Raw genomic sequence first — 26166 nt, 5'->3', positions numbered from 1 at the left:
TTCCTTCCTTCCTTCCTTCCTTCCTTCCTTCCTTTCGACAGTCTTGCTTTATTGTCCAGGCTGGAGTACAGTAGTGCAATCTAGGCTTACTGCAACCTCCGCCTTCCGGGTTCAAGGAATTCTCCCGTCTCAGCCTCCCGAGTAGCTGGGATTACAGGCGCCCATCACCACACCTGGCTAATTATTTCGTATTTTTAGTAGAGTCGGTGTTTCGCCATGTTGGTCAGGCTGGTCTCGAACTCCCAACCTCAGGTGATCTGCCCGCCTCAGCCTCCCAAAGTGCTGGGATTACAGGCATGAGCCACCGCGCCCAGCTGTGGTGATTTGTTTCGTAGGAATAGATAACAAATGCCCTAACTCAGGAGTAGGCAATTTTTTTTTTTTTTTTTCTGTAAAGGACCAGATAATAAGTACTTTAGGTTTTCAGGCCACATAGGTTCTCTGTTGCACATTCTTCTTTGTTGTTTGTTTTTATTTATTTTTAGAGACAAGTCTCACTCTGTTACCCAGACTGGAGTGCAGTGGCGTGATCCACCCTCCTCAGCCTCCCAAGTAGTTGGGACTACAGGTGCACACCACCGCGCCTGGCTCTTTTCTAGGCAGATCATGAACTCCTGGCCTCAAGGGATTCTCCTACCTCATCCTCTCAAAGTGTTGGGCTTACAGGCAGGAGCAACCGTGTCCAGCCTATTGTTGTTGTTGTTGTTGTTAATCAATCCTTTAAAAATGTTTTAAGGCCAGGCACGGTGACTCACGCCTGTAATCCCAGCACTTTGGGAGGCCGAGGAGGGTGGATCACCTGAGGTCGGGAGTTCGAGACTAGCCTGACCAACATGGAGAACCCCTGTCTCTACTAAAAATACAAAAAAATTGGCTGGGCGCGGTGGCTCATGCCTGTAATCCCAGCACTTTGGGAGGCCGACATGGGCGGATCACGAGGTCAGGAGATCGAGACCATCCTGGCTAACATGGTGAAATCCCGTCTCTACTAAAAATACAAAAAATTAGCCGGGCGTGGTGGCGGGTGCCTGTAGTCCCATCTACTCGGGAGGCTGAGGCGGGAGAATGGCGTGAACCCAGGAGGCGGAGCTTGCAGTGAGCCGAGATCGCGCCACTGCACTCCAGCCTGGGCGAGGAGCAAGACTCTGTCTCAAAAAAACAACAACAAAAAAACAAAAAACAAAAAAACAAACAAAAAAATTACCTGGGTGTGGTGGCACATGCCTGTAATCCCAGCTACTCAGGAGGCTGAGGCAGGAGAATTGCTTGAACCCAGGAGGCAGAGGTTGTGGTGAGTGCACCATTGCACTCCAGCCTGGGTAACAAGAGCGAAACTCTGTCTCAAAATATATATATATATTTTAAAAGGCCAGGTGTGGTGGCTCACGTCTGTAATCCCAGCACTTTGGGAGGCCAAGGCTGGTAGATCGCCTGAGGTCAGGAGCTCGAGACCAGCCTGGCCAACATGGCGAAACCTTGTCTTTACTAAAAATAGAAAAATTAGCTGGGTGTGATGTTGAGCACCTGTAATCACAGCTACTGGGGAGGCTGAGGCAGGAAAATTGCTTGAACCTGGGAGGTAGAGGTTGCAGTGAACAGAGATCGCCCATTGCACTCCAGCCTTGGTGATAAGAGCAAGACTTTGTCTCAAAAAAAAACAAAAAAACAAAAAAACCCTACTCTTAGCTTGAGGACTGTACAGAAACAGGCCATAAGCCAGTTTGCCTGCCATCTTTCCTTCCCTTCTTTCTTCCTTCTCCTTCCCTCTTCCCCATCACCTCCCTTCCTTCCCCTCCCCTCCCTCCCTTTATCCTTCTCTCTCTTTTTCTCTTCTCTCCCTCCTTCCCTCCTTCCTTCCCTCCCTTCCTCCTTCCCTCCTTCCATCCCTCTCTCCCTCCATCCTTTTATCTTTCTTTTCTTCCCTCCCTCCCTTTCTTCTCTCTCACTCCCTTTCTCTTTTGCTTTTTTTTTTTTTTTTTTTTTTTTTGAGACGGAGTCTCGCTCTGTCACCCAGGCTGGAGTGCAGTGGCTGGATCTCAGCTCACTGCAAGCTCTGCCTCCCAGGTTCACGCCATTCTCCTGCCTCAGCCTCCTGAGTAGCTGGGACTACAGGCGCCCGCCACCTCGCCCGGCTAGTTTTTTGTATTTTTTAGTAGAGACGGGGTTTCACCGTGTTCGCCAAGATGGTCTCGATCTCCTGACCTCGTGATCCTCCCGCCTCGGCCTCCCAAAGTGCTGGGATTACAGGCTTGAGCCACCGCGCCCGGCCTCTCTTTTACTTCTTCAATCATTCATTCAGCAAAATGAGCACCTATTATGTGCCAGGCCCTGAATGTGTCTGTGATTATAACTGTGGCTAAGACAGGCAGCCTCCCTGCTCTCCTGGGGCTCCCAGCCCAGTAGGGGAAACAGACAGCAAAGACACAGATAAAGAATCTCGGCTGAGTGGGTCATGCCCGTAATCCCAGTACTCTGGGAGGCCAAGACAGACAGATCACCTGAGGTCAGGAGTTCGAGACCAGCCTGGCCAACATGGTAAAACCCCGTGTCTACCAAAAATACAAAAAGTATCCAGGCATCATGGTGCATGCCTGCAATACCAGCTACTAGGGAGGCTGAGGCACGAGAATCACTTGGACCCAGGAGACAGAGGTTGCAGTGAGCCTAGATCACACCACAGTACTCTGGCCTGGGCAACAGAGTGAGACTCTGTCAAAAAAAAATAAAGGGAAAGAAAGAAAGAAAAAAAAAAACCGTACTAAGAATCTAAGAATCTAGAATCTGGCTGGGTGTGATGGCTCACGCCTGTAATCCCAGCACTTGGGGAGGCTGAGGCGGGCGGATCACGAGGTCAGGAAATCGAGACCATCCTGGCTAACACGGTGAAACCTCGTCTCTACTAAAAATACAAAAAATTAGCCGGGCGTGCTGGCGGGCACCTGTAGTCCCAGCTACTCAGGAGGCTGAGACAGGAAAATTGCTTGAACCTGGGAGGCAGAGGTGGCAATGAGCTGAGATCGCACCACTGCACTCCAGCCTGGGCGATAGAGCGAGACTCTGTCTCAAAAAACAAAACAAAACAAAACAAAACCAAAACCAAAACAAAGCTTCCATCACTATAAGCTGCTTGAAGTTACACAGCAAGTGAACCATTAGGGCCAAGCTCAGAATGTGGGCATCAAACTCAGCCATCCATTTATTCACTGACTCATTCATCCATCCGTCTATTCACTGAGTCAACACTCATTTCCTGAGCACCTACTGAGTTCCAGCTCCTGCTGTAAAAACAGGGAATACCACAGCGAATAAGACAGATACAACCCCGACTTTAAGGAGCTGACATTGTGGGGCAGGGAAAACACCCACTTAACATCCACCCACCTTGGCCTCCCAAAGTGCTGGGATTACAGGCATGAGCCACCATGCCAGAGGTGACAATTAAACAGAGCCCAGAAAAGGGAACGATTCAAGCTAAGCCGACTTTAGGGGGAGGGGTGCACCTGGGAGAGGGATGGTGGGTGCAAAAGCCCAGAGCTGGGAATCATCTTCCCGCGGAGGTGGATGCTGGAAGGATACAAAGGAGGCCAGTGTGGTCAGAACGGAGCCAAATGTAGTGAGCATAGCTCACTACAGCCTCCAACTCCTGGGCTCGAGTGAGCCTCCCACCTCAGCCACCCAAGTAGCGGGGGAGGAGGGAGGAGACAGGTCCACGTCATGCCAGAGCAGGTTGTGCAGGTCCCCTGGTGAAAGGTGCAACAGGGACAAGTGTCCAGGGTTTGGGTGTGATATCTTGTGCTCTTTATTTGGGGTTAAACCCAGTGGCCCAGAGCTGCCTGGTGTCACCTCCCTGAAAGCTGAGGAGGCTCAGGACTCGCAGCCATGGGTGCGCATATATTCCGAAAATTCGTCCAGTTGCTTCCGCAATTCTTTCTTGCTGGCATCTCCATCTGCTGGCCAAAGCATGAGGAACGTCTCCCTGCCCAGAACGTAGCTGTAACTGTGGGTTACAAGAAGCAAGAAGGTGAGGAGGGCCTGGCGACCCTGGGGATATGGCAACCTCCCTGCCCTGCCCTGTCTGACAGCCTGCCAGAGCCTTAGCCTATAGTGTCCCCACCCAAAGGCCCTCTCTGGTCTTCCACCCTCTTAGTCCAAATCACTGGGAATTAGTAAATGCTTCCCTGGCCGGGTGCAGTGGCTCATGGCCATAACCCCAGGATTTTGGGAGGCCAAGGTGGGCGGATCACTTGAGGCCAGGAGTTCGAGACCAGCCTGGCCAACATGATGAAACACCGTCTCTACTAAAAATACAAAAACTAGCCAGGCGTGGTGGTGCACACCTGTAGTCCCAGCTACTACTTGAGAGGCTGAGGCAGGAGAATCACTTGGAACCTCCAGCAAAAATTGTGGAACTGAGGGCTGGGTTGAGGGTAAGGAAGAGGGCCCAGGCTTGAGTTCCCAGGACAGGTGGAGCCCCTCACGCACTCAGATTTGATTCTCCACAGGTCTGACGTCTGGCCCATGATAAGGTACGATTCCTGTTCTTGCAATCCCAGGGAGTCGTGGCAGGTGGCGTGGGAGATGAATTTCTTCATGGCAAGGGGTGTGGCAGGATCTGTGCCTGGAGAAAACCCAGTGTGTGCGCACACATAAGTCTGACCCTCCCACACAATGGGACCCCCAGGGTAGGCCCACAGGGTGACCCCACACTGGGATTCTTCCTTTGTCACCTGGGACATACCACTCTTAATGATGTCTTCGAGCTGCATGTTGTAATAGACGTAAGGGTTGGAGGCAGAGACCTCCACAGATTCCAGCTTTGTCTTGTACACTGGGGAACGGGGAGGGCAGAAGGGTGTCGTGTTGGCATTCGGCCTGCAAGTGGGCTCTGCCTGTCCCCTGCGGCTCCCCACACTCACCAAAATCTACGCCTGCCTCACATGCTGTTGTCTGGAGCTCCTCCTGCCTCAATTGGCCACTGGGCTTCTGCAGGGATGGGCACTGTCCTGCAGGATCAGGTGGGCGGCTGCTCTGGCTGCACTGGGACAGGGGACTTCCTCCCATTAACCCCCCACCCTCCCTCCCTTCAGCCCCCAGGCCTGGGTCTCTGGATCTGGCGCTTCTAGTCTGTGGGGCTCTCTCTCTGTCTCTCTCTCTCTTTCTTTTTCTTTTTCTTTTTCCTTCCTCCTTCCTTTCTTTTCCTTCTCTCGCTCTCATTATTATTATTATTATTTTTTTTTTTTTTTTGAGACGGAGTCTCGCTCTGCTGCCCAAGCTGGAGTGCAATGGCCGGATCTCAGCTCACTGCAAGCTTCGCCTCCCGGATTCACGCCATTCTTCTGCCTCAGCCTCCCGAGTAGCTGGGACTACAGGCGCCGCCACCACGCCCGGCTAGTTGTTTGTATTTTTTAGTAGAGACGGGGTTTCACCGTGTTAGCCAGGATGGTCTCGATCTCCTGACCTCGTGATCCGCCCGTCTCGGCCTCCCAAAGTGCTGGGATTACAGGTGTAAGCCACCATGCCCAGCGTCTGTCTCTCTTTTTGGTCACTTTCTTGTCTATTTCTCCTGTCGTTGTCTCTTTGTGTCTTTCTCTCTGTCTCCATGTCGTTTGATCCTTGGCAGTGCGAGTGTGTGTGTGACAAGCTTTGTCTCTCTGTGCCTTCTTTCTGTCTCTCTTTGTCTCTGTCTCTTTCTCTTTCTGTCTAAACTCAGGCCAGACTATAGCCAGGAGGAGGCTTGAAGGGCTCCTGGATCCACCCCCCACAACCCGGCAGCCTCAGCCTGGCGGCATGGGGCTCACCCTCGGCACATCTCACCCTCTGCACATCTGCAGACGTCTTTGTGGCAGATCTTTCGCAGGGAAGATTGCTCTGTAGGCAGGTTGTAGAAAGTGCTGCACCTCCGGGCTGTGAATGGAGGGTGCAGGGGTTGAGGGGGGTGCGTTGTCTTGGGCCAGTGTTCCTGGGGGTTCAGTGCCTACCTGGCCTGGTCTTCACCTGCTCTGGGCCCTGGCCTTGTCTTCCCCATCCTCCAAAGTCCAGGCTCCTTCCTGCCTCTCCTTGTCACTGGGCTGTGCTTTCCAGGTCCTCCCAGACCTTCCCCTCTTCCTGGCCCTGCCCACTGCAAACCTCACTTTGAAGGGCCCTGGCCAGCCACCTCTGTCGACAGGCCACGCCCACTCAAAAGAGCCTGCCCCTTCCCCACCCATTCCCAGCAGGCCACGCCCAGTCCCCTTTCAACTTCTGCCCGTCTCCTTCCTGTCCCCGCCCACGAAGGTCACTCCAATAAGACCACGCCCCTTATGTCCACCCAGACCCAGCTCCCTTTTGGCAATTCCCAGTCTCTCATCGCCTGGCACCTGGCCCTGTCCTTTGCAGGCCTCATCCCCATGCACGGGGCCCCTCCTTACAAGGCTCGTAGTAGTCGTAGATAGTGACCAGGGCGGCCTGCAGGAACTCCGCCTGCAGCATCCTGTGAACACGAAAGCCCAGCACTGTGTTTTTCTCATGGGAGAGCTGGAGAGAACAGAGTCCTGTCTGAGCCGGCCAGGGCCACTGACCGTGGGACACTGACCTCATGGCACTGACTACGAGGCCTTGGCTGTTGGCGTTGGCCATGACCACGGACCATGTGACCTTGACCACAGGAATCGCAACCGGAGGGGCTGATCTCAGAGGGCCTGGCTCTCTGCAAAACCACCCAGGGGACCGACCTTGGGTTCTCCAGCCCCCGGGGTGCCCACACATCTCTGGCGGAGGGCACCCAGCCCCTCTCACCTTTTCCAGGTAGAGGACAACGGTGCTGTCGCTAGTACTTGTCTTGGTTTCGTACTGAAAGGCGTACCTCTCCACATCACTCGTGAGCTGGGGCAGAGGGTGGAGACTAGAGGGTGGCTGACAGCCTCCAAGGCCCCTAGCCCTAGAGCTCCAGCCTTTGTCCAGTCAACCTCACAGTAGAGGAAACTGAGGCCCAAGCAGGGAAAATATTTGGTTGAGGCCATGCAGGGAGTCACCCAGAAGTGACGATGGGGCATTAACCCAGGAACCTTGATTTGAGTAGACACCGCACTGCATCCATGTGGGAAGTATGGAAAGGCTGCTCAGGAAGCCTGTAGGTGGGGTCTGCGTTACCTGTTTGAGGTCATCCTGGTTGGGGTAGAAGCCAGTGAGCAGGGAGACCTCCATGATGGTCATTGTGGCCTCTCGATTGTTCTGGAACCTGGAAATTCACAGCCTCAGTCTTCCCCCACTGTCCTCCCGTCTCTCTCTCCATCCTCTCCACTGCTATTGTCTCTGGCTTGGACTAGTGCAGTAGCCTCCTCCCAGGTCTCCGCATGTCCACTTTGCCACTCACAACACAGAGCTTTAGCAAGCAGAAATCTGACTACCTTGCCTCCTTGCTTCAATGACCAAATGCCTTGCCTCAATCCTGACACCCTTCCACATCACCTCCTCCCACCTCGGCCTCCATTTGATCACGGTTAGCCTTGTTCCCTCTCCTGCCATTGGGCCTTTGCACATGCTGTTCACTCAGCCTGGAATCTTCGCTCCTGCCTCTTTATCCTGAAACACCTCTCGTGTTTTCCATCTCAGCTGATGTATCACTCCCTCTGGGATGTATCTTCCCTCTGGGATGTATCTTCCCTCTGGGAAGCCTTCCCCAACCTACACCCCACACACCAGATCATTCATTTTTTTTTTGAAACAGGGTCACTCAGGCTGGAGCGCAGTGGTTCAATCATGGCTCACTGTAGCCTCAGCTTCCTGGGCTCAAGTGATCCTCCTGTCTCAGGCTCATGAGTAGCTGAGACTATAGACATGCACCCCCACCGCTAGCTAATTTTTTAATTTTTATTATTTATTTATTTATTTATTTATTTATTTATTTTTAAGAGATGAGGTCTTGCTGTGTTGCCCTGGCTGGCCTCAAACTCCTGGGGTCAAGTGATCCTCTCGGCTTCCCAAAGTGCTGGGATTACAGGCACGAGCCACCACGCCAGGCCCAGATCATTCTCTGATTTGCCTCCCATGGCTCTGTAAACCTCTCCTTTGCCACATGAAATCACATTTGCCATTTCATATTGGTTCTGTATGATAATTTGGTGATTGTCTGTCTCTCCTGATAGACTGTGGGCTTCGCCAGGGCAGGGAGAGGCTGCCTTGCTCATAGCTGGGTCCCTGGCTCCAAGAACAGGGCCTGGCACAGAGTAGGTGCCCAATAATGTTTCTATCTGAAGCAAACTTGGGCAAGGAAGGTATGGACAGGGCAGGACTGGGGTGGGGGCTGGGGTGTCTGGAGAAAATGAGAACCACGGGGAGAGCTTCAGGGCTTGGAGCCAGCTCCGGGCATCTGAGTCACGGAGCATGTCAGCTGAGGTAGAGCCTGTCGGTCATCTGAGGACATGCAGACATGGCAGGAGGCAGGGACAGAATGGGGGACAGACATGGAGAGGCAAGCTTGGCTGGTTCCCACTGTCCACTCAGTACACAAGGAAGGCCGCTAAGGAATCTGGGTCCCAGAAAGTGAGAGCTTCCTCCCGCCCAGTTCAAGATCCTGGTGCCCTGACCTTGTTTCCATCCTGAGCCGAAAGGTCTCGTCTCCCTTTTTATTTTCTGCAGAGAGAAGGCAGCAGTTTAGAGGCTGGGGAGCACAGTGACCAAGTGCACAGTCTCTGGAGCCAGCTTCTTGGATTCAAATCCTGCCTCTGCTGTGTGACTTTGAGCAAGTTGCTTAACTTCTCTGTGCTTCAGTTTACTCATCCATAAGGGGGGATCATAATATTCCCAACCCAACAGGGTTGTTGTGAGGATTAAATAAGTTAATACAAGTAAAGCCCTCAGCATGGTGCCTGATCGGTGCTTTGTAACTATTATTATTATTGTTATTATTATTAAGAAATGAAGCAAAAACCAGAACCTTGGCGATGTTTAGTCCCTAAAATTCATGGGACTGGTGAGGGTTGTTCCTCTTACTCCCACAGTGAGCTCCCAATAGTCCTCTCTCCTTCTTGGTGCCCCAGGCTGGGAACTGTGGAATCCAACTATTTCTCTGTTTTTTTTTTTTTCTTTTGAAAGAGGGTCTCACTCTGTTGCCCAGGCTAGAGTGCAATGGCGCAATCATGGTTCACTGCAGCCTCCACCTCCTGGGCTCAAGTGATCTTCCCACCTCAACTTCCTGAGTAGCTGGAACCACAGGCAAGCATCACCATGCCCAGCTAATTTTTTGTAGAGATGGGGTCTCACTATGCTACCCGGGCTGGTCTTGAATTCCTGAGCTCAAGCGATCCTCCTGCCTCAGCCTCCCAAAGTGTTGGAATAGCAAGCATGAGCCACTGTGCCTGGCCCACTAATATCTGATAGTCTCCAGAGTCCCTAATCTGGCTTGGCCTCCGTCATCTCCTGCAGGACCAATGCAGTCACGTCCTTCCTGGTCACCTGGCTCCCACCCTCACCTTCTAGAGTGGTCAGATCAGAGGGAGCCTGTGCAAACCTGTGCTAGGTCACGTCCCTCCTCTGTTTGGAACCTTCCATGCCCCACCTTACTCAGAACAAAAGCCAAAGTCCTCACTGTGGCTAACAAGTCCCTATACCATCTTCCCCCATCACCTTTCCAACTTCTTCTCCTAAAACTCTACGCTTGCTCCTCCTGTAGCCACACCAGGCTTACCTTCTAAGACACTGTGGAGAGTCACATTCAGGTGGTACAGGTTGCAGTTGTCCTCCCAGGACTCTGGGGACTTGTGGTACATGGTCAGGATCTGCCAGGCCAGGAAAGGGGGCTGTCAGAGCCCTTCCCCATGCACTGCCTTTTCTCTGTACCCCAATCCTTGACTTTCCAAGTCTCTGGCCATGTGGGGAATTTACTGCAAGATCGCCCCCCTCCCTGACCCCATCAATTCCTAGGTGCAGTGGCCAGAGCCGTGTCTGGAGTCTAGACCAGCTCTGTGTAAAAGAACTTTATGCAGTAACGGAAATGGTCCCATTTGGCATTGTCCAATGTGGCAGCCATTAGCCACACGTGGCTACCGAACACTTGAAACGTGGCTAGTTCGATGGAGAAACTGAATTTTGAATTTTATTTAATTTTAACCCATTCACAGAGGCTTGAAGAAAGGTATGACTTGCTCAGGGTCACATAACAAAGGCAGAGATTTAGCCATGACTCCACTGTCTGGAACACGACACCAGACAACCTTTTGATGAACAAAAGAGCTGTCATATGTCCCAAACTGCTGGATTACAGCCCCAGGCATATGTCATGGGGCTGGAAGAGGTCATGGATGTCAGGCCGGGCGTGGTGGCTCATGCCTGGAATCCCAGCACTTTGAGAGGTCAAGGCGGTCAGATTACTTCAGGTCAGGAGTTTGAGACCAGCCTGGCCAATATGGTGAAACCCTGTCTCTACTAAAAATACAAAAAATTTGCCGGGCATGCTGCTGTGCACCTGTATTCCCAGCTACTCAGGAAGCTGAGGCAAGAGAATCACTTGAACCTGGGAGGCAGAGATTGCAGTGAGCTGAGATCGCGCCACTGCACTCCAGCCTGGGTGACAGAGCGAGACTCCATCTCAAAAAAAAAAAAAAAAATCATGGACGTCATCCCAGCACTCAGCCTCCCAAAGTGCTGGGATTGCAGGCATGAATCACACTGACTGGCCTATATTTATTTATTTAGGTTATAAATAAATAATAATATTAGTATAATATATTATTTATTTATTTATTTTTGACACAGAGTCTTGCTGTGTTGCCCAGGCTGGAGTGCAGTGGCGCGATCTCGGCTTAGTGCAAGCTCTGCCTCCCAGGTTCACACCATTCTCCTGCCTCAGTCTCCCCAGCAGCTGGAAATATAGGTGCACACCGCCACGCCCGGCTAATTTTTTGTATTTTTAGTAGAGACGGGGTTTCACCCTGTTAGCCAGGATGGTCTCGATCTCCTGATCTTGTGATCTGCCTGCCTTGGCCTCCCAAAGTGATGGGATTACAGGCGTGAGCCACCATGCCCAGCCTGAAACAGAGAGTGTACCTTGCCTTAATATTGGACTTCCCATCTTCCAGAACTGTGAGCAATAAATTTCTCCCTCTCTCTCTTTCTTTCCCCTTTCTTACTTGTGTGTCTTTCTTTCTTTCTTCCTTCCTTCCTTCCTTCCTTCCTTCCTTCCTTCCTTCCTTCCTCCTCCTCCTCCTCCTCCTTCTTCTTCTTCTCCTTCTTCTTCTCCTCCTCCTCCTCCTCTCTCTCTCTCTTTCTTTCTTTGCTTTCTTCTTTCTTTCTGACAGAGTTTTGCTCTAGTCACCCAGACTGGGGTGCAATGGCTCAATCTTGGCTCACTGCAAACTCTGCCTCCTGTGTTCAACTGATTCTCCTGCCTCAGCCTCCTGAGTAGCTGGTACTACAGGTGCCCGCTACCATGCTTGGTTAACTTTCGTAATTTTTATAGAGACAGGGTTTCACCACATTGACCAGGCTAGTCTCGAACTCCTGACCTTAGGTGATCCTCCCCCTTCGGCCTCACAAACTGCTGGGATTACAGGCCTGAGCCACCGTGCCCAGTCAAGCCACTGCACCTGGCCTTTCTTTCTTGCTTTCTTGCTTTCCTTTCTTTTCTTTCTTCTCTTTCTCTTCCTTCCTTCCTTTGAGATAGAATCTTACTTTATCATTTAGGGGAGAATGCAAAGTCTTGATCACGACTCACTGCAACTTCTACCTCCTGGGCTCAAGCAATCCTTCCACCTCAGCCTCTTGAGTAGCTGTGACTATAGACATGTGCCACCATGCCCAGCTAATTTTTCAATTTTTTGTAGAGACAGAGTCTCACTCTGTTGCCCCAGTGCATCTTGAACTCCTGGACTCAAGCGATTCTCCCGCCTGGGCCTCTCAAAATGCTGGGATTGCAGGCATGAGCCACCATGCTGGGCCAATTTCTGTTGTTTATAAGCCACCCAGTCTATTTTGCTGTGGCAGCCTGAACAGACTAATACAGTTGAATACAAAACCTACCGAGATGGTGCCTCTCCCGTTGCCACTGGCTTTGATCTCTAGGTCATCCTGGGCAAGGAACTGAAGAGAACAAAGGGGAAGATTTAAGGATGGAGGAAGCAGCAAAGTGAGGGTCAAGTGTAGGGGGATGTGAGGCCTAAACACTCACCAGGGCCTCGGTTATTCCCTAACCTGGGACCTGGTGATTCATTTTCCATCTCTCTCCACGCAGATGGTTTTGCTTTTCCCTCTTCAGAGATCATTTGTGGTGTCTACACTATCATAGATCAACCGGAACTGCTCATTCAGCCTGTTTTGTTTGTTTGTTTTTGAGACCAGGTCTCAGTCTGTAACCCAGGCTGGAGTGCAGTGGTGCGACCTCGGCTCACCTTGGTGCGCCTCTGCCTCCTGGTCTCAAGCGATCCTCCTGTCTTAGCCTCCAAAGTAGCTGGGACTACAGGTGTGTGCCACCACACCTAGCTAATTTTTTTGTTGTTGTTGTATTTTTTTGTAGTAACAGGATCTAACTATGTTGCCCATGCTGTTCTTGAACTCCTGACCTCAAGTGATCCACCCACCTTGGACTCCCAGAGTGTTAGGATTACAAGCATGAGCCACCAAGTCCAGCCTAAGGCTGTGTCTTTTTTTTTTTTTTTGAGACAGAGACTCGCTTTGTTGCCCAGGCTGGAGTGCAGTGGCATGATCCCGGCTCACTGCAACTTCTGCCTCCTGGGTTCAAGTGATTCTCCTTCCTCAGCCTTCCGAGTAGTTGGGACTACAGGCTTGTGCTGTCACGCCCAGCTAATTTTGATATTTTTAGTAGAGATGGGGTTTCACCATGTTGGCCAGGCTGGTCTTGAACTCCTGACCTCAGATTATCTGCACGCCTCAGCTCAGGCTGTGTCCTAATGTGCATCCCTGGAATCTGTTCTCTTTGGAGCATTTCCAAGTTTCTCTGTGTGCGGAGCTCCCATGAGCCCCTTCTCACTGGCACCTCTGCACCTCTCTTTATTTTTCTTTGTCTTTTAAAATTGATGCATAATGGGCTGGGTGCAGTGGCTCATGCCTGTAATCCCAGCACTTTGGGAGGCCAAGGCAGGTGGACCCTCTGAGGTCAGGAGTTCGAGCAGCCTGGCCAACATGGTGAAACCCCGTCTCTACTAAAAAATACAAAAATTAGCTGAGGGTGGTGGCAGGTGCCTGTAATCCCAGCTACTCAGGAGGCTGAGGCAGGAGAATCACTTGACCCCAGGAAGCAGAGCCTGCAGTGAACTGAGACTGTGCCACTGCACTCCAGCCTGGGCGACAGAGTGAGACTCCATCTCAAAAAAAAAAAGAATTGATGCCTAATGGATGTACATAGTTTCAAGGCACCTGTGATAATGTAATGCATTCATATAATATGTAAAGATCAGATCAGTGTACCTCAGATATCCATCACCTTAAATATTTGTCTTTTCTTTATGCTAAAATTATGCTAATTCTTTTCTTCCAGCTATTTTGAAATATGCAATAGATTATTGTAAACATAGTCACCCTACGAATCTATCAAACACTCAGTCTTATTTCTTCTATCGAACCATATGCTTGTACCCATTAATCAACTTCTTTTCATCCCTCCCTTTCTTCGTGCACTTCCTATCCTCTGGCAACCACCAATCTAATCTCTATCTTCATCTGCAGCTACTCTTGTTTTCCTCATTATAGTCTTCTTGCATCAGCCAGAATAAAATTTTAAAAATTCACAGCCAAACCAAACATAATGGCATGCCTGTAATCCCAGCAATGTGGGAAGCCAAAGGGGGAGGATTGCTTGAGCCCAGGAGTTCAAAACATACCTGGGCAATTTAGCTAGACCCCATCTCTACAAAAAAAATTGAAAATTAAGTCGGACATGCTGGTGCATGTCTAGTCCCAGCTACTCAGGAGGCTAAAGCAGGAGGATTGCTCGAGCCCAAGAATTAGAGTCTGCCATGAACTATGTTTGTGTCACTGCACTCCAGCCTGGGCAACAGAGTAGGACCCTGTCTCTAAAAAACAAAAAATAACAAAAAAAAAAAAAAGGAAAAAAAAAGAAAAAAAAAAAAGAAAAAGAAAGAAAAAAATCACAGCCAGTCACTCAAATCTCATTGCCTATAAGATCAAATCTTATCGCCTATAGGACCAAGTCCTAATTCTTGCCATGGCCTCCCAGCCCTCTGCTGAGCTCTGCCAGCCTTCAAGCCTCCTAATAGCCTGCTTTATTTGCTGTTCTCCCTTCTGACCATTCCTGTGCCTGAGTGGCTCCGGGTCTCCACTCTGTGCTGTTCCCTATGTCAGAAACACTCTTCCTTAGCTGGGCATGGTGGCTCATGCCTGTAATCCCAGCAATTTGGGAGGCCGAGGCAGGTGGGTCACATGAGGCTAGGATTTCGAAACCAGCCTGGCCACCATGGTGAAACCCCATTTCTACTAAAACTACAAAAATTAGCTGAATGGTGCATGCCTGTAATCTCAGCTACTGGGGAGGCTGACACAGGAGATGGAGGTTTCAGTGAGGCAAGATCATGCCACTGCACTCCAGCCTGGGTGACTGAGTCAGACTCTGTCTCAACAACAACCACCACCACCACCACCACCACCACAACAACAACAAAAAGAAACACTCTTCCCCTCCCTCTGCTTTCTTCATCTTGACAACTATTTATCCAGGGACATCCACTAAACAATGCATGACCTTAGATGAGTTGTTTTCCTTCTTTTCTTTTTTAGTAGAGATGGAGTCTCGTGATGTTGCCCAGGGTGTCATTTCTTTTCATTTATTTATTTTTTTTTTTTATATTTATTTTTATTTTTATTTTGAGATGGAGTCTCACTCTGCCACCCAGGTGCAATCCCAGGTAACTACAACTTCCTCCTCTTCCTGGGTTCAAGTGATTCTCCTGCCTCAGCCTCCTGAGTAGCCGAGATTACAGGCACGCACCACCATGCCCAGGTAATTTTTGTATTTTTATTATTATTATTATTTTTTTTTTTTTTTTGAGACGGAGTCTCGCTCTGTCGCCCAGGCTGGAGTGCAGTGGCGCGATCTCGGCTCACTGCAAGCTCTGCCTCCCGGGTTCACGCCATTCTCCTGCCTCAGCCTCCCGAGTAGCTGGGACTACAGGCGCCCACAACCGCGCCCGGCTAATTTTTTGTATTTTTAGTAGAGACGGGGTTTCACCGTGGTCTCGATCTCCTGACCTTGTGATCCGCCCGCCTCGGCCTCCCAAAGTGCTGGGATTACAGGCGTGAGCCACCGCACCCGGCCAATTTTTGTATTTTTAGTAGAGATGGGGTTTCACTACATTGACCAGGCTGGTCTCGAACGCCTGACCTCAGGTGATCCACACACCTCAGCCTCCCAAAGTCCTGGGATTATAGGCGTGAGTCACGTCACCTGGCCCATTTTCTTCTAGATCTTATGGAATCTTCTAGATACCATAAGAGCAGGGACCATGGATCTTTCATAAAATAACCTCAATGCCTAGGAGAGTCTTTGATGCATAGTAGATGCTCAGGAAATGTTGATGGAATAGAAGAATCAATACATTGACAGTATAGCCACATTTCCATCGCTTATGATATCTTGGGGTGTGTCTTGAGGAGGGAGATCAGCAGGGACATGACACTTCGCCTCATCTCCAATGTCTTTTCTGCGTGTACTCTGGCCTGCCCCTTAGTGACATACCTTTGCTGACCGCTGTTGGTAGGCATTGTTGTGATCAATGTGCCAATTCACATTCAGGGCTTTCTTGGGGGCGCTGACCTGGACGTGGAGATCCTGGACGCCCTGGAAGGGGACATCTTCGCGGAAGCGGGTCAGAGCTTCAAGGGCCACCACCGTGGTCTGAGTGTTGGAATGGGGCGGGGAGATGGGGGAACGTGGATCAGCACCACAGACAGCACTCGAGAAACCATCGGCCGGCGTGTCAGCACCACGGACAGCCACCCACACTCCAGCGTTGGACTAGTCGCGTCAGCATCTCGGCTAGCGACTCTGGCCCTCACCTCCCGGGGGTCCCCATCACCTGGGTGGACCCGAAGCCTCCTCCCAGCTCCCGCTTCTCTAGTAGCCACTTGGCGATGGCGTGCGTCTCATTGTACCGGCGCATCTCCAGCTTCTGCATGAGCGCGTAGGCTGTGGCCTCAATGGTGTACAGGGAGCCGAGGTTCTGCTCATCCACCGGCCAGTGGGTTTTGTCTAGAAACAGGGACGCCCACCTTGTCACTCAGAGCTGGGCCCACCCACCGTAACCTGCCCTCTCCTTGTGTCATCTGGCCCAGTTTTCTCATCTGCCATCTTACTGATCACCTACTTTATTTTTATTTTTGTAGAGATGGAGGAGTGGGGGTGGGGGAGTTCTCATTATGTTGTCAAGGTTGGTTTTGAACTCCTGGCTCAAGCCATTCTCTCACCTCGACCTCCCAAAGTGTTGGGATTACAGGCGTGAGCCACCGTGCCCAGTCTTGATCACCTAGTTTATGTGAAGCTCTTTGCTGAGGAAACACGGACATCCAATTTTCAGAACGACCTTAGGAGATGGGATCTATTTTCTGATGGGGAAATTGAGTTTCAGAAAAAGTTCCTGGCTGGGCGCGGTGGCTTACACCTGTAATCTCAGAACTTTGGGAGGCCAAGCCAGGTGGATCACCTGAGGAGTTCGAGACCAGCCTGGCCAACATGGTGAAACCCCGTTTCTACTAAAATTACAAAAAAATTAGCCAGGTGTGCTGGTGGGTGCCTGTAATCCCAGCTACTCAGGAGGCTGAGGCAGGAGAATCACTTGAACCTGGGAGGTGGAGGTTGCAGTGAGCTGAGATCATGCCATTGCACTCCAGCCTGGGCGACAAGAGCAAGACTCTGTCTCAAAAAAAAAAAAAAATCCTTCAGGTCCCTCTAGTCCCACTGCAAGCAAATTTTCCTAGTTCCACTTTCTTTAATTTGTGGAATGGAGAAGATGGGATATGGACCCTTGGGGATGAGATAGGATCAACCATGGGATTTTTTTTTTTTTTTTTGAGATGGAGTCCCACTCTGTTGCCCAGGCTGGAGTGCAGTGGCGCTATCTTGGCTCACTGCAAGCTCCACCTCGCGGGTTCAAGTGATTTTCCTGCTTCAGCCTCCTGAGTAACTGGGACTACAGGCATGTACCACCACGACCGGCTAATTTTTTTGTGTTTAGTAGAGACAGTGTTTCACCATGTTGGCCAGGCTGGTCTCAAACTCCTGACCTCAGGTGATCCGCCCGCCTTGGCCTCCCAAAGGACTGGGATTACAGGCATGAGCCACTGCCCCCAGCCTCAGTTTGGAATTATATGGTGACCTGTCTGTCTTCCGATTGTCTCTTCCAAGGATGGTGGGACCCTTGAGGGCAGGGAACTTCTCAGTGTTGTTTACATTGGCCTCACAGGGTCTGAGCTCAAGAGTTGATACACAGTGGATGCTCAGGAAACACTAAGTGATGAATGACACATTGCTGGATTTGAGATCACCCCCTCCCCACTCCATGACTGAGGTTGACTAAGAAGCATCCCACACTCACTAGGGCTAGCAAAGCTGTCCAGGCGGTCGTTGGCTTGGGAGCTGTTGGCAAGGGCCAGTGCGTAGGAGGTTATGGCTATGGCAAAGGTTGTCTGAATGTCAGGAAGTTTTCTCTCCAGGAAGCCACGGGCTCTCTCGATGCTGGCCATCAAATTCTAGAGGGTCAGAGGGAGGAGGCCAGAGGGAGATGATCAGAGGAAAGAAGTCTAGAAGTTAGAGGGACCCAGGGGGACATAAGGGTGTGGGAGCTTTCCAGATGCTGGGGCTAGAGGACCATACAGATCCTGCCCTCCTCTCTGGGGTCCTACCTTCTGGTTGCACAACTCCTTTCCCTCATTCAGGGCTATCAGGACGAGAGCTGTGAGGGATACATCCTCCTCGGAGCCTTGGTAGCCACCCTGTGGACGCAGAGTACAACCTGTGATCCCCTCAGCGTCTTGGAGATGCCTTCCTCAGCCTCTCCTGTCTGACCCTGAGAAGTTTCCAGGTACCCAGCTCTGGGCGGGATGATGGTGGAGGTGGGATGAAGACAGAAAGGAGAGGTTTGCCTCCCTGGGGTCTGCCCTACAGTCAAAAGCTATCGGCCGGGCATGGTGGCTCATGCTTGGCCTAAGATGTGATCTTATTTGGAAACTGGGTCTTTGAGGATGTAATTAAAATTAAGAAGAGATCTGGATTAGGGTGGACCCTAAGTCTAATAACTGGTGCCCTTATAAGAAGGTCATGTCGGCCAGGCGCAGTGGCTCACATCTGTAATCCCAGCACTTTGGGAGGCCGACACGGGTGGATCATGAGGTCAGGAGATGGAGACCATCCTGACTAACATGGTGAAACCCCATAGCTACTAAAAAATACAAAAAATTAACCAGGCGTGGTGACATGAGCCTGTAGTCCCAGCTACTCAGGAGGCTGAGGCAGGAAAATCGCTCGAACCTGGGAGGCAGATGTTGCAGTGAGCCGAGATCTCACCACTTCACTCTAGCCTAGGTGACAGAGCAAGAGTCTGTTTCAAAAAAAAAAAAAAAATTCTGGGTGCGGTGGTTCACACCTGTAATCCCAGCATGTTGGGAGGCTGAGGTGGGCAGATCATGAGGTCAGGAGTTCGAGACCAGCCTGGCCAATACGGTGAAACCCTGTCTCTACTAAAAATACAAAAAGTAGCCTGATATAGTGGACTTGCCTGCAGTCCCAGTTACTCAGGAGGCTGAGGCAGAAGAATCGCTTGAACCCAGGAGGCGGAGGTTGCAGTGAGCTGAGATCGTGCTACTGTACTCCAGCCTGGGTGACAGAGCAAGACTCCGTCTCAAAAAAAAAAAAAAAAAAAGAAGGTCATGTCAGGGTCAGAGGTGATGGCTCATGCCTGTAATCCCAGTACTTTGGGAGGCAAAGGCGGGCAGATCACCTGAGGTCAGGAGTTCGAGACTAGCCTGGGCAACATGGCAAAACCCTGTCTCTACTAAAACTACAAAAATTAGCCAAGTGTGGTGGTGCATGCCTGTACTCCCAGCTACTCAGGAAGCTGAGGCAGGAGAATCGCTTGAACCCAGGAGGCAGAGGTTGCAGTGAGCCGAGATTTCACCACTGCACTCCAGCCTGGGCAACAGAGCGAGACTCCATCTCAAAAAAAAAAAAATTAGCCAGGAATGGTGGTTTGCACCTTTAGTCCCAGCCACTGAGGAGGCTAAGGCAAGGGGACTCTTGAGCTCAGAAGTTTGAGGCTGTAATGAGCTATGATTGTGCCACTGCATTCCAGCCTGGGCAACAGAGCAAGATCTTATCTCTAAAAATAGTAACAATAGGCTGAACCCAGGAGGCAGAGGCAGTGAGCTGAGGTCGTGCTACTGCACTCCAGCCGAGGCTCATGTCTGTAATCCCAGAACTTTGGGAGGCCGAGGCAGGCAGACCACTTAAGGGCAGGAGTTTGAGACCAGCCTGGACCACATGGTGAAACCCCATCTACTAAAACAAAAATGTAAAAATTAGCTGGATCTGGTGGCACATGCCTGTAATCTCAGCTACTCGGGTGGCTGAGGCATAAGACTCGCTTGAACCCAGGAGATGGAGGTTGCAGTGAGTTGAGATCATGCCACTACCTTCCAGTCTGAGTGACAGAGTGGAACTCTATCTCAAAATAATAAATAGTAATAACAATAATTTGGCCTGTTGCTTGCAGAGAAGGCAGCAAAAGTACTTTTTGGAGGAGAGTTGGAGGAGCCTATGAGTGGTTAAGTGTGAATACTGAGAAAGGAGTGGTGGGGCGAGGCCTAGGAGGTGATACAGACAAAGATAGCTGTGAGCTACAGCAGGTGTTTGAGCAGGGGAGAGACCTGCCAGGCTGTGTTTGAAAGACATTTCTGGATGCTGGTGTGAGGGGACGCGGTGGGGATGGGTGTGCAAGCTGGGGAGGACTCAGTGCCCGAGGGAGGAGGGACAGGACAGGCCACTGCTTGATGTGGGGATTAGGAAGAGTGTGAGGTGGTTTAGACCTGGGCGGGGATGTGATCCTTGGCACCGAGCCTCAACTCTTTCCTGTTCTCATTCTGCCCAAGAACAGATTGGGAGCCTGAAATCTCCGTCTTAGCGCACAGAGTCCCTGGGATTTGTTTGAATGGCCCAGGCAGGGAGGGGTGTGATCACCTGCATGGATGTCATGACCACGGGACCCTCCTCCAGGAAGTGCCCGTCCTCCGCCTGCCTGTTGGTGATGATCCAGTTGGCCATGTCACAGAGAGAGGACAGGCTAAGCACTTGGGTCGTCATTGTAGAGTAGGCCAGGGCAAAGACACGGAACACATAGCTTGTGAGCCTGTCAGGAGAAGGTGAAGGTGACACGTGCGAACGGCAGCCAAGGGGGCTCTGGGATAGGGGGAGTCTACGCCATGGTCCACACCATTCCAGGTGGACCCCTGCCATTTGCCACTGCCCAGGCCTGCCAGTGTAGAATTCCCCAGACCCATGTGCTGGACACCCCAAGACCCCAAGACTCTACAGCGTGGATGTTCCTGAGTCATCAGACCCCAGACTGGCCCCGTGGGCTTCCAGGGTGGCAGCGACAAGAGAGACAGGGTCACCCTCACCAGGTGCTTCCTGGGCTCCCCTTGGAGGTGTGGTAGGTGCCGTCTGAACTCCGGTGGGTCAGCATCCGAGTGTAGCCTGAGGCAACAGAGCAGGGCTTTGAGGAACAGTCAGTGTTATCAGGAATAACCTGGCGGGCAGGGACTGGAGGTGACGTGGGGGTGTCACGCATAGAGGTAATCTAGAGGGGGAGACCTGTTGTCCAGGTGTGCTTTGGAGGGGTGTTTAGGGCCCAGGTGTAAGTGAGGAGCAGGGCTCAGGAATGACTTTGAGGGACCCAGGATGCAGTTGTCTCTGAGTGTAACCCAGGAAACCTTCACCTCGGGGACTCTGGGGCAGGGCATGCTACCCTTGGAGTTGCTGCTGGAAGAAATCATAGGTATTGTTGTCCACATATAACCTGGGAGATGGGGCAACTTGAGGGGTGCTACGTGGGAGTTTTTTTTTTTTTTTTTTTGAGACGGAATCTTGCTGTGTCTCCCAGGCTGGAATGCAGTGGCCGGATCTCAGCTCACTGCAAGCTCTGCCTCCCGGGTTTACACCATTCTCCTCCCTCAGCCTCCCGAGTAGCTGGGACTACAGGCGCCCGCCACCTCACCCGGCTAGTTTTTTTGTATTTTTTAGTAGAGACAGGGTTTCACCATGTTAACCAGGATGGTCTCGATCTCCTGACCTCGTGATCCGCCCGTCTCGGCCTCCAAAGTGCTGGGATTACAGGATTGAGCCACCCCGCCCGGCCTTTTTTTTTTTTTTTTTTTTTTTTGAGACAGTCTTTCTCTATTGCCCAGGCTGGAGTGCAGTGGTGCGATCTCGGCTCACTGCAACCTCCGCCTCCCGGGTTCAAGCGATTTTCCAGCTTCAGCCTCCCAAGTAGCTGGGATTACAGGCATGAGTCACCACGCCCAGCTAATTTTTGTATTTTTGGTAGAGACGGGGTTTCACCATGTTGGCCAGGCTGGTCTGGAACTCCTCACCTCAGGTGATCCACTCACATCGGCCTCCCAGAGTGCTGGGATTACAGGCGTGAGCCACTGCGCCCGGCCAGCCTAGGAGTTTTCTTGGGGGTTATTTCTTGGATGTAAACCTGGAGTGTCAGTGCGTCTGTGTCACCCGGGGAGGTTACTTTGGGGCGTGATCTTAGATGAGTACTTCTTTGGTGTATTCTTTTTATTTTTTTGAGACAGAGTCTTGCTCTGTCACCCAGGCTGTAGTACAGTGGAGCGATCTCAGCTCACTGCAACTTCTGCCTCCTGGGTTGAAGTGATTCTCCTGCCTCAGCCTCCTGAGTAGCTGGGACTACAGGGGCGCACCACCACACCTGGCTAATTTTTGTATTTTTAGTAGAGATGGGGTTTCACCATGTTGGCCAGGGTGGTCTTGAACCCCTGACCTCAGGTGATCCACCTGCCTCGGTCTCCCAAAGTGCTGAGATTACAGGTGTGTGCCCGACCCTTTTTTTATTTATTTTTATTTTTTTGAGACTGGGTCTCACTCTGTCACCCAGGCTGGAGTACAGTGGTACAATCATAGCTCACTTCAGCCTCAACCTTCCCTGGTCAAGTTATCCTCCCACCTCAGCCTCCCAAGTAGTAGCTGGGATTACAGGCATGCACCACTACACCAGTCTAATTTTTTTTAAAGATGAGGTCTCACTATGTTGCCCAGGCTAGTCTCAAACTCTGGGGCTCAAGCAATCCTCCCACTCAGGCTTCTGAATAGCTGAGACTGCAGACAGGAACCACCATACCTAGCCAAAAAATTTAAACATTTTTTTGTACAGATGAGGGTCTCACTATGTTGCCCAGGCTGGTCTCAAACTCCTGGGCTCAAGTGATCTTCCTACCTTGGCCTCCTAAAGTGCTGGGATTACAGGCATGAGCCACCACACCCAGCCTTTCAGGTGTATTCCGAGCCTCCCTACTCATTACTTGAAGTTCCCCTGGAGGTTTACTGTTTGCTTGGAGCACTGGGGTGACAGTATCTGGATGTTACCTGTGGGATTACTGTTTGAGAAAACCTGGAGGGAAAGTTGGAGTCTGAGGGAAACCTGGGACCAATTAACTCAGAGTTCTGTGGGTGTTACTAGGGGTGTTCATTTCTGGTTACTCCCTGGGGTGTTTGGTTGTAACCCGGGGAAGTATCAGCATACAGGTGCAACTAAGAAGCCACTGCTGGGGTTATTCTGGGGTTTGCTGCTTGGGTGTTCCCTGGGGTTCCCTGGGAGTGGCACTGAGGGGGTGCAACCTGGGGCAGGGCCTGAGTACAACATCATCTCGCAGCATGGCTTGTTGGGAGAAATCAGGGTGTCTGACATAAGATTGAAGCCTAGAGGTCTGGCGTGGTGGCTCACACCTGTAATCCCAGCACTTAGGGAAGCCAAGGCAGGTGGATCACCTGAGGTCAGGAGTTCGAGAGCAGCCTGACCAACATGGCCAAACCCCATCTGCACTAAATATCCAAAAATTAGCCGAGTGTGGTGGGGGGCACCTGAAATTGCGCCACTGCACTCCAGCCTGGGCGACAGAGTGAGATGCCGTCTCTAAATAAATAAATAAATACAAATACAAAAATTAGCCAGGCATGGTAGCGGGCACCTGTAATCCCAGTTACTCAGGAGGCTGAGGCAGGAGAATGGCTCGAACCTGGCAGGTGGAGGTTGCAGTGAGCCAAGATCATGCCAGTGCACTCCAGCCTTGGTGACAGAGCGAGACTACATCACACACACACAAAAAAAGATTGAAGCCTGGGGAAGGGGTCAGGTGAAGAATTCCCATGGGTGTGTCACAGCTGGGGGATGACCTTGGGGAATTAGTACCAGGTTGCAGTGTGGGGAAGGAGTCACAGTTTGGGTGTTAATGCCTGAGGCGGGGGCTGGGGGGGTCCCATGAAGATTTCCCCAATCTTGGGGGTGCCCCAGCCACCCTCTGGGAGATCCCCAGGCACCCTCATGGAGGCCCCAGGAGGGTCCCCGCTCTCACCGCTGACAATATTCTTCATCACCTGGTCCCTGTGCTCCACCCCGACCTTGCCCCACTGGCCGGTGGCATCCAAATAGCGGGACAGGATGATGACAGGTGTCAGGGAGCTCAGCGTCTGCTCAGGGCAGCCCGTGGGGACCCGCAGCAGATGCCAAATCTCATTGGGTGTCAGGCTGCCCACAATTGTCTCACCAAGGATGTCACCTGTTGGGTGGGTGAGTTGGGTCACCCTGGGAGTGGCCTATGCCTAAGCCACCATGGTTCACTGATCCCCCCACATGGCCACCCCCAGCTCCTCCTGCCCTGGTGCCTCGTGGACCTTAGAGGAGCCAGTGTCAGCCCTCCCCACGTTCCTGTGTCCCCCAGCACCTTGAACACTGATAAACACTTCCGCCTCCGTGTCGGGTACCATGTTCAAGAGCTCCTGTCTTGGCACCAGTTTTGTCTGGGTCTGACCTGAAGAACCACAACCTTCCGTGACAAGTGGGCTCTGGAGCTGGGGAAGTCAGGGTGCACAGAGCCTGGGGCTGGGGCTCGGAATCCCCACCTGGGCACACCCGCTCATGCCAACTCCTTCCTCCTCCCTAGCGCAGCCCCAGGATCTCACATACCCTCTGCAGATTTCACAAACCTTGGGGTTCCAAGACGATGCTGTAGGACATTTGCTGGATCTGACCCCCTGCCTGAGGGATGAGTTGAGGATATAAGTCAAAAGCAAAAACAGCAACCACAGTAAAAATGACAATTGCAATGATGGTGAGAGGAGGCATTCCTTGGCTGTGATAAGCACAGACTCTGGAGCCCAAATTTCTGGGTTCGAATCCCAACTCTTCTGCTTCCTAGCTGTGTGTCCTTGGGAAACATTAGTTACCCTCCCCCCAACTTTTTTTTTTTTTTTTGAGATGGAGTCTCGCTCTGTTGCCCAGGTTGGAGTGCAGTGGCCGGATCTCAGCTCACTGCAAACTCCGCCTCTGGAGTTTACACCATTCTCCTGACTCAGCCTCCCGAGCAGCTGAGACTACAGGCGCCCGCCACCTCGCCTGGCTAGGTTTTTGTATTTTTTAGTAGAGACGGGGTTTCACCATGTTAGCCAGGATGGTCTCGATCTCCTGACCTCGTGATCCGCCGGTCTCGGCCTCCCAAAGTGCTGGGATTACAGGCTTGAGCCACCGCGCCTGGCCAGTTACCCTCTCTCTGCCTCAGTTTTCTCATCTGTCAAAGGGGGATAATAATAGTCCCTCACTCATAGGGTTGTTTTGAGGGCTGAATTAGTTAATTTTTTTTTTTTTTTTTGAGACAGGGTCTCACTCTGTCACCCAGGCTGGAGGCAGTGGCATGATCTCAGCTCATTGCAGCCTCCACCTCCCTAGTTCAAGGGATTCTCATGCCTCAGCCTCCTGAGTAGCTGGAATTACAGCTGCACACCACCACGTCAGGCTAATTTTGGTACTTTTAGTAGAGATAGCGTTTTGCCAAGTTGGCCGGCATGGTCTTGAACTCCTGGCCTCAAGTGATTCACCTGCTTCAGCCTCCAAAAGTGCTGAGATTACAGGCATGAGCCACCATGCCTGACCTAGTTGTTGTTGGTTTTTTTTTTTTTTTTTTCAGAGAAAAAAAAAATTTCAGGTTGCCCAGGCTGGATTCAAATTTCTAGGCTCAAATGATCCTCTCACCCCAGCCTCCCAAATAGCTGGGAGTACATGGGGGTGCCACCACACCTGACTGAGTTAATATTCTTAAACACTTATATCTTAAGCGTTAAACATGTGTTTGTTAAGTAAATAAGGTCTTTTGTTTGTTTGTTTTTTAGAGAGAGGGTCTTGCTCTGTTGCTCAGGCTGGAGTGCAGTGGCATGATCTCAGCTTCAGGCTCAATCTCATGGGCTCAAGCAATCCTCCCTCAGCTTCCTGAGTAACTGGGACTACAGGTGCCAGTTACTAATACCAGGCTAATTTTTAAATTTTTTTCTAGAGAGGTCTTGCAATATTGCCCAGGTTGGTCTTGAACTCGTGGGCTCAAGCAATCTTCCTGACTTGGCCTCCCAAAGTACTGGGATTACAGGCATGAGCCACCAAGCCCAGCCTAATAAAGTATTTTTGATAGGCCATACACTGGTTCTGGGTCATTTTCCCAGCTCTCTGATTATTCGTGGGTATGATGATTATCCTCATCCTGCAAGCAAGGAAATGGAGGCTCAGAACAGAGAAGTCAAGCAAGTTGCCCAAGGTCACGCAGCACAGACAAGATTTGAACCCAGACCTGACTCCAAAACTCTGAAGTGGGGGCTTGTGACCCGACCCCCTCACATCAGTCCACTGACTAAACTTTTTCCTTCTTCTTCTTTTTTTTTTTTTTTTGAGACGGAGTCTCACTCTGTTGCCCAGGCTGTAGTGCAGTGGTACAACCTCGGCTCACTGCATCCTCCACCTCCTGGATTTAAACAATTCTCCTGCCTCAGCCTCCCGAGTAGCTGGGACTCCAGGCATGCACCACCATGCCCAGCTAATTTTTGTATTTTTAGCAGAGATGGAGTCTCACCATGTTGGCCAGGCTGGTCTCGAACTCCTGACCTCAGGT

The 26166-nt window shown here is 51.3% G+C and overlaps 1 protein-coding gene across 8 annotated transcripts in view; it reads right to left on the bottom strand.

Annotated features, from left to right (window-relative positions):
- Nucleotides 1-3775: 3775 nt before the first annotated feature.
- Nucleotides 3776-26166, bottom strand: part of LOC714514 (complement C3) — a 41523-nt gene continuing 19132 nt past the window's right edge. For 5 of the 8 annotated variants that reach the window (XM_077977279.1, XM_077977277.1, XM_015122828.3 and 2 more), the window contains 20 exons: nt 24221-24272; nt 23959-24045; nt 23590-23793; nt 20614-20689; nt 20174-20342; nt 17845-17934; nt 17538-17691; nt 16023-16195; nt 15683-15841; nt 11995-12054; nt 9665-9755; nt 8565-8610; nt 7129-7216; nt 6775-6861; nt 6408-6513; nt 5815-5904; nt 4917-5003; nt 4739-4828; nt 4483-4618; nt 3776-3997 (listed from right to left, as the gene is read on the bottom strand). In XM_077977279.1, the coding sequence (XP_077833405.1) occupies nt 3865-3997; nt 4483-4618; nt 4739-4828; nt 4917-5003; nt 5815-5904; nt 6408-6513; nt 6775-6861; nt 7129-7216; nt 8565-8610; nt 9665-9755; nt 11995-12054; nt 15683-15841; nt 16023-16195; nt 17538-17691; nt 17845-17934; nt 20174-20342; nt 20614-20689; nt 23590-23793; nt 23959-24045; nt 24221-24272 (2178 nt within the window). In that variant the 3' untranslated portion in view covers nt 3776-3864. Of the gene's footprint in view, nt 3998-4482; nt 4619-4738; nt 4829-4916; nt 5004-5798; nt 5905-6407; nt 6514-6774; nt 6862-7128; nt 7217-8564; nt 8611-9664; nt 9756-11994; nt 12055-15682; nt 15842-16022; nt 16196-17537; nt 17692-17844; nt 17935-20173; nt 20343-20613; nt 20690-23589; nt 23794-23958; nt 24046-24220; nt 24273-26166 lie in introns of all 8 variants that reach the window. The other 3 variants (XR_013408871.1, XM_077977280.1, XM_077977278.1) reach the window with 3 other exon arrangements.

This window comes from Macaca mulatta, chromosome 19 (assembly GCF_049350105.2).
Source record: "Macaca mulatta isolate MMU2019108-1 chromosome 19, T2T-MMU8v2.0, whole genome shotgun sequence".
Lineage (NCBI taxonomy): Eukaryota > Metazoa > Chordata > Mammalia > Primates > Cercopithecidae > Macaca > Macaca mulatta.
Note: the sequence above shows the minus strand (reverse complement) of the source record. Positions and strands in the feature narration are given on the sequence as shown.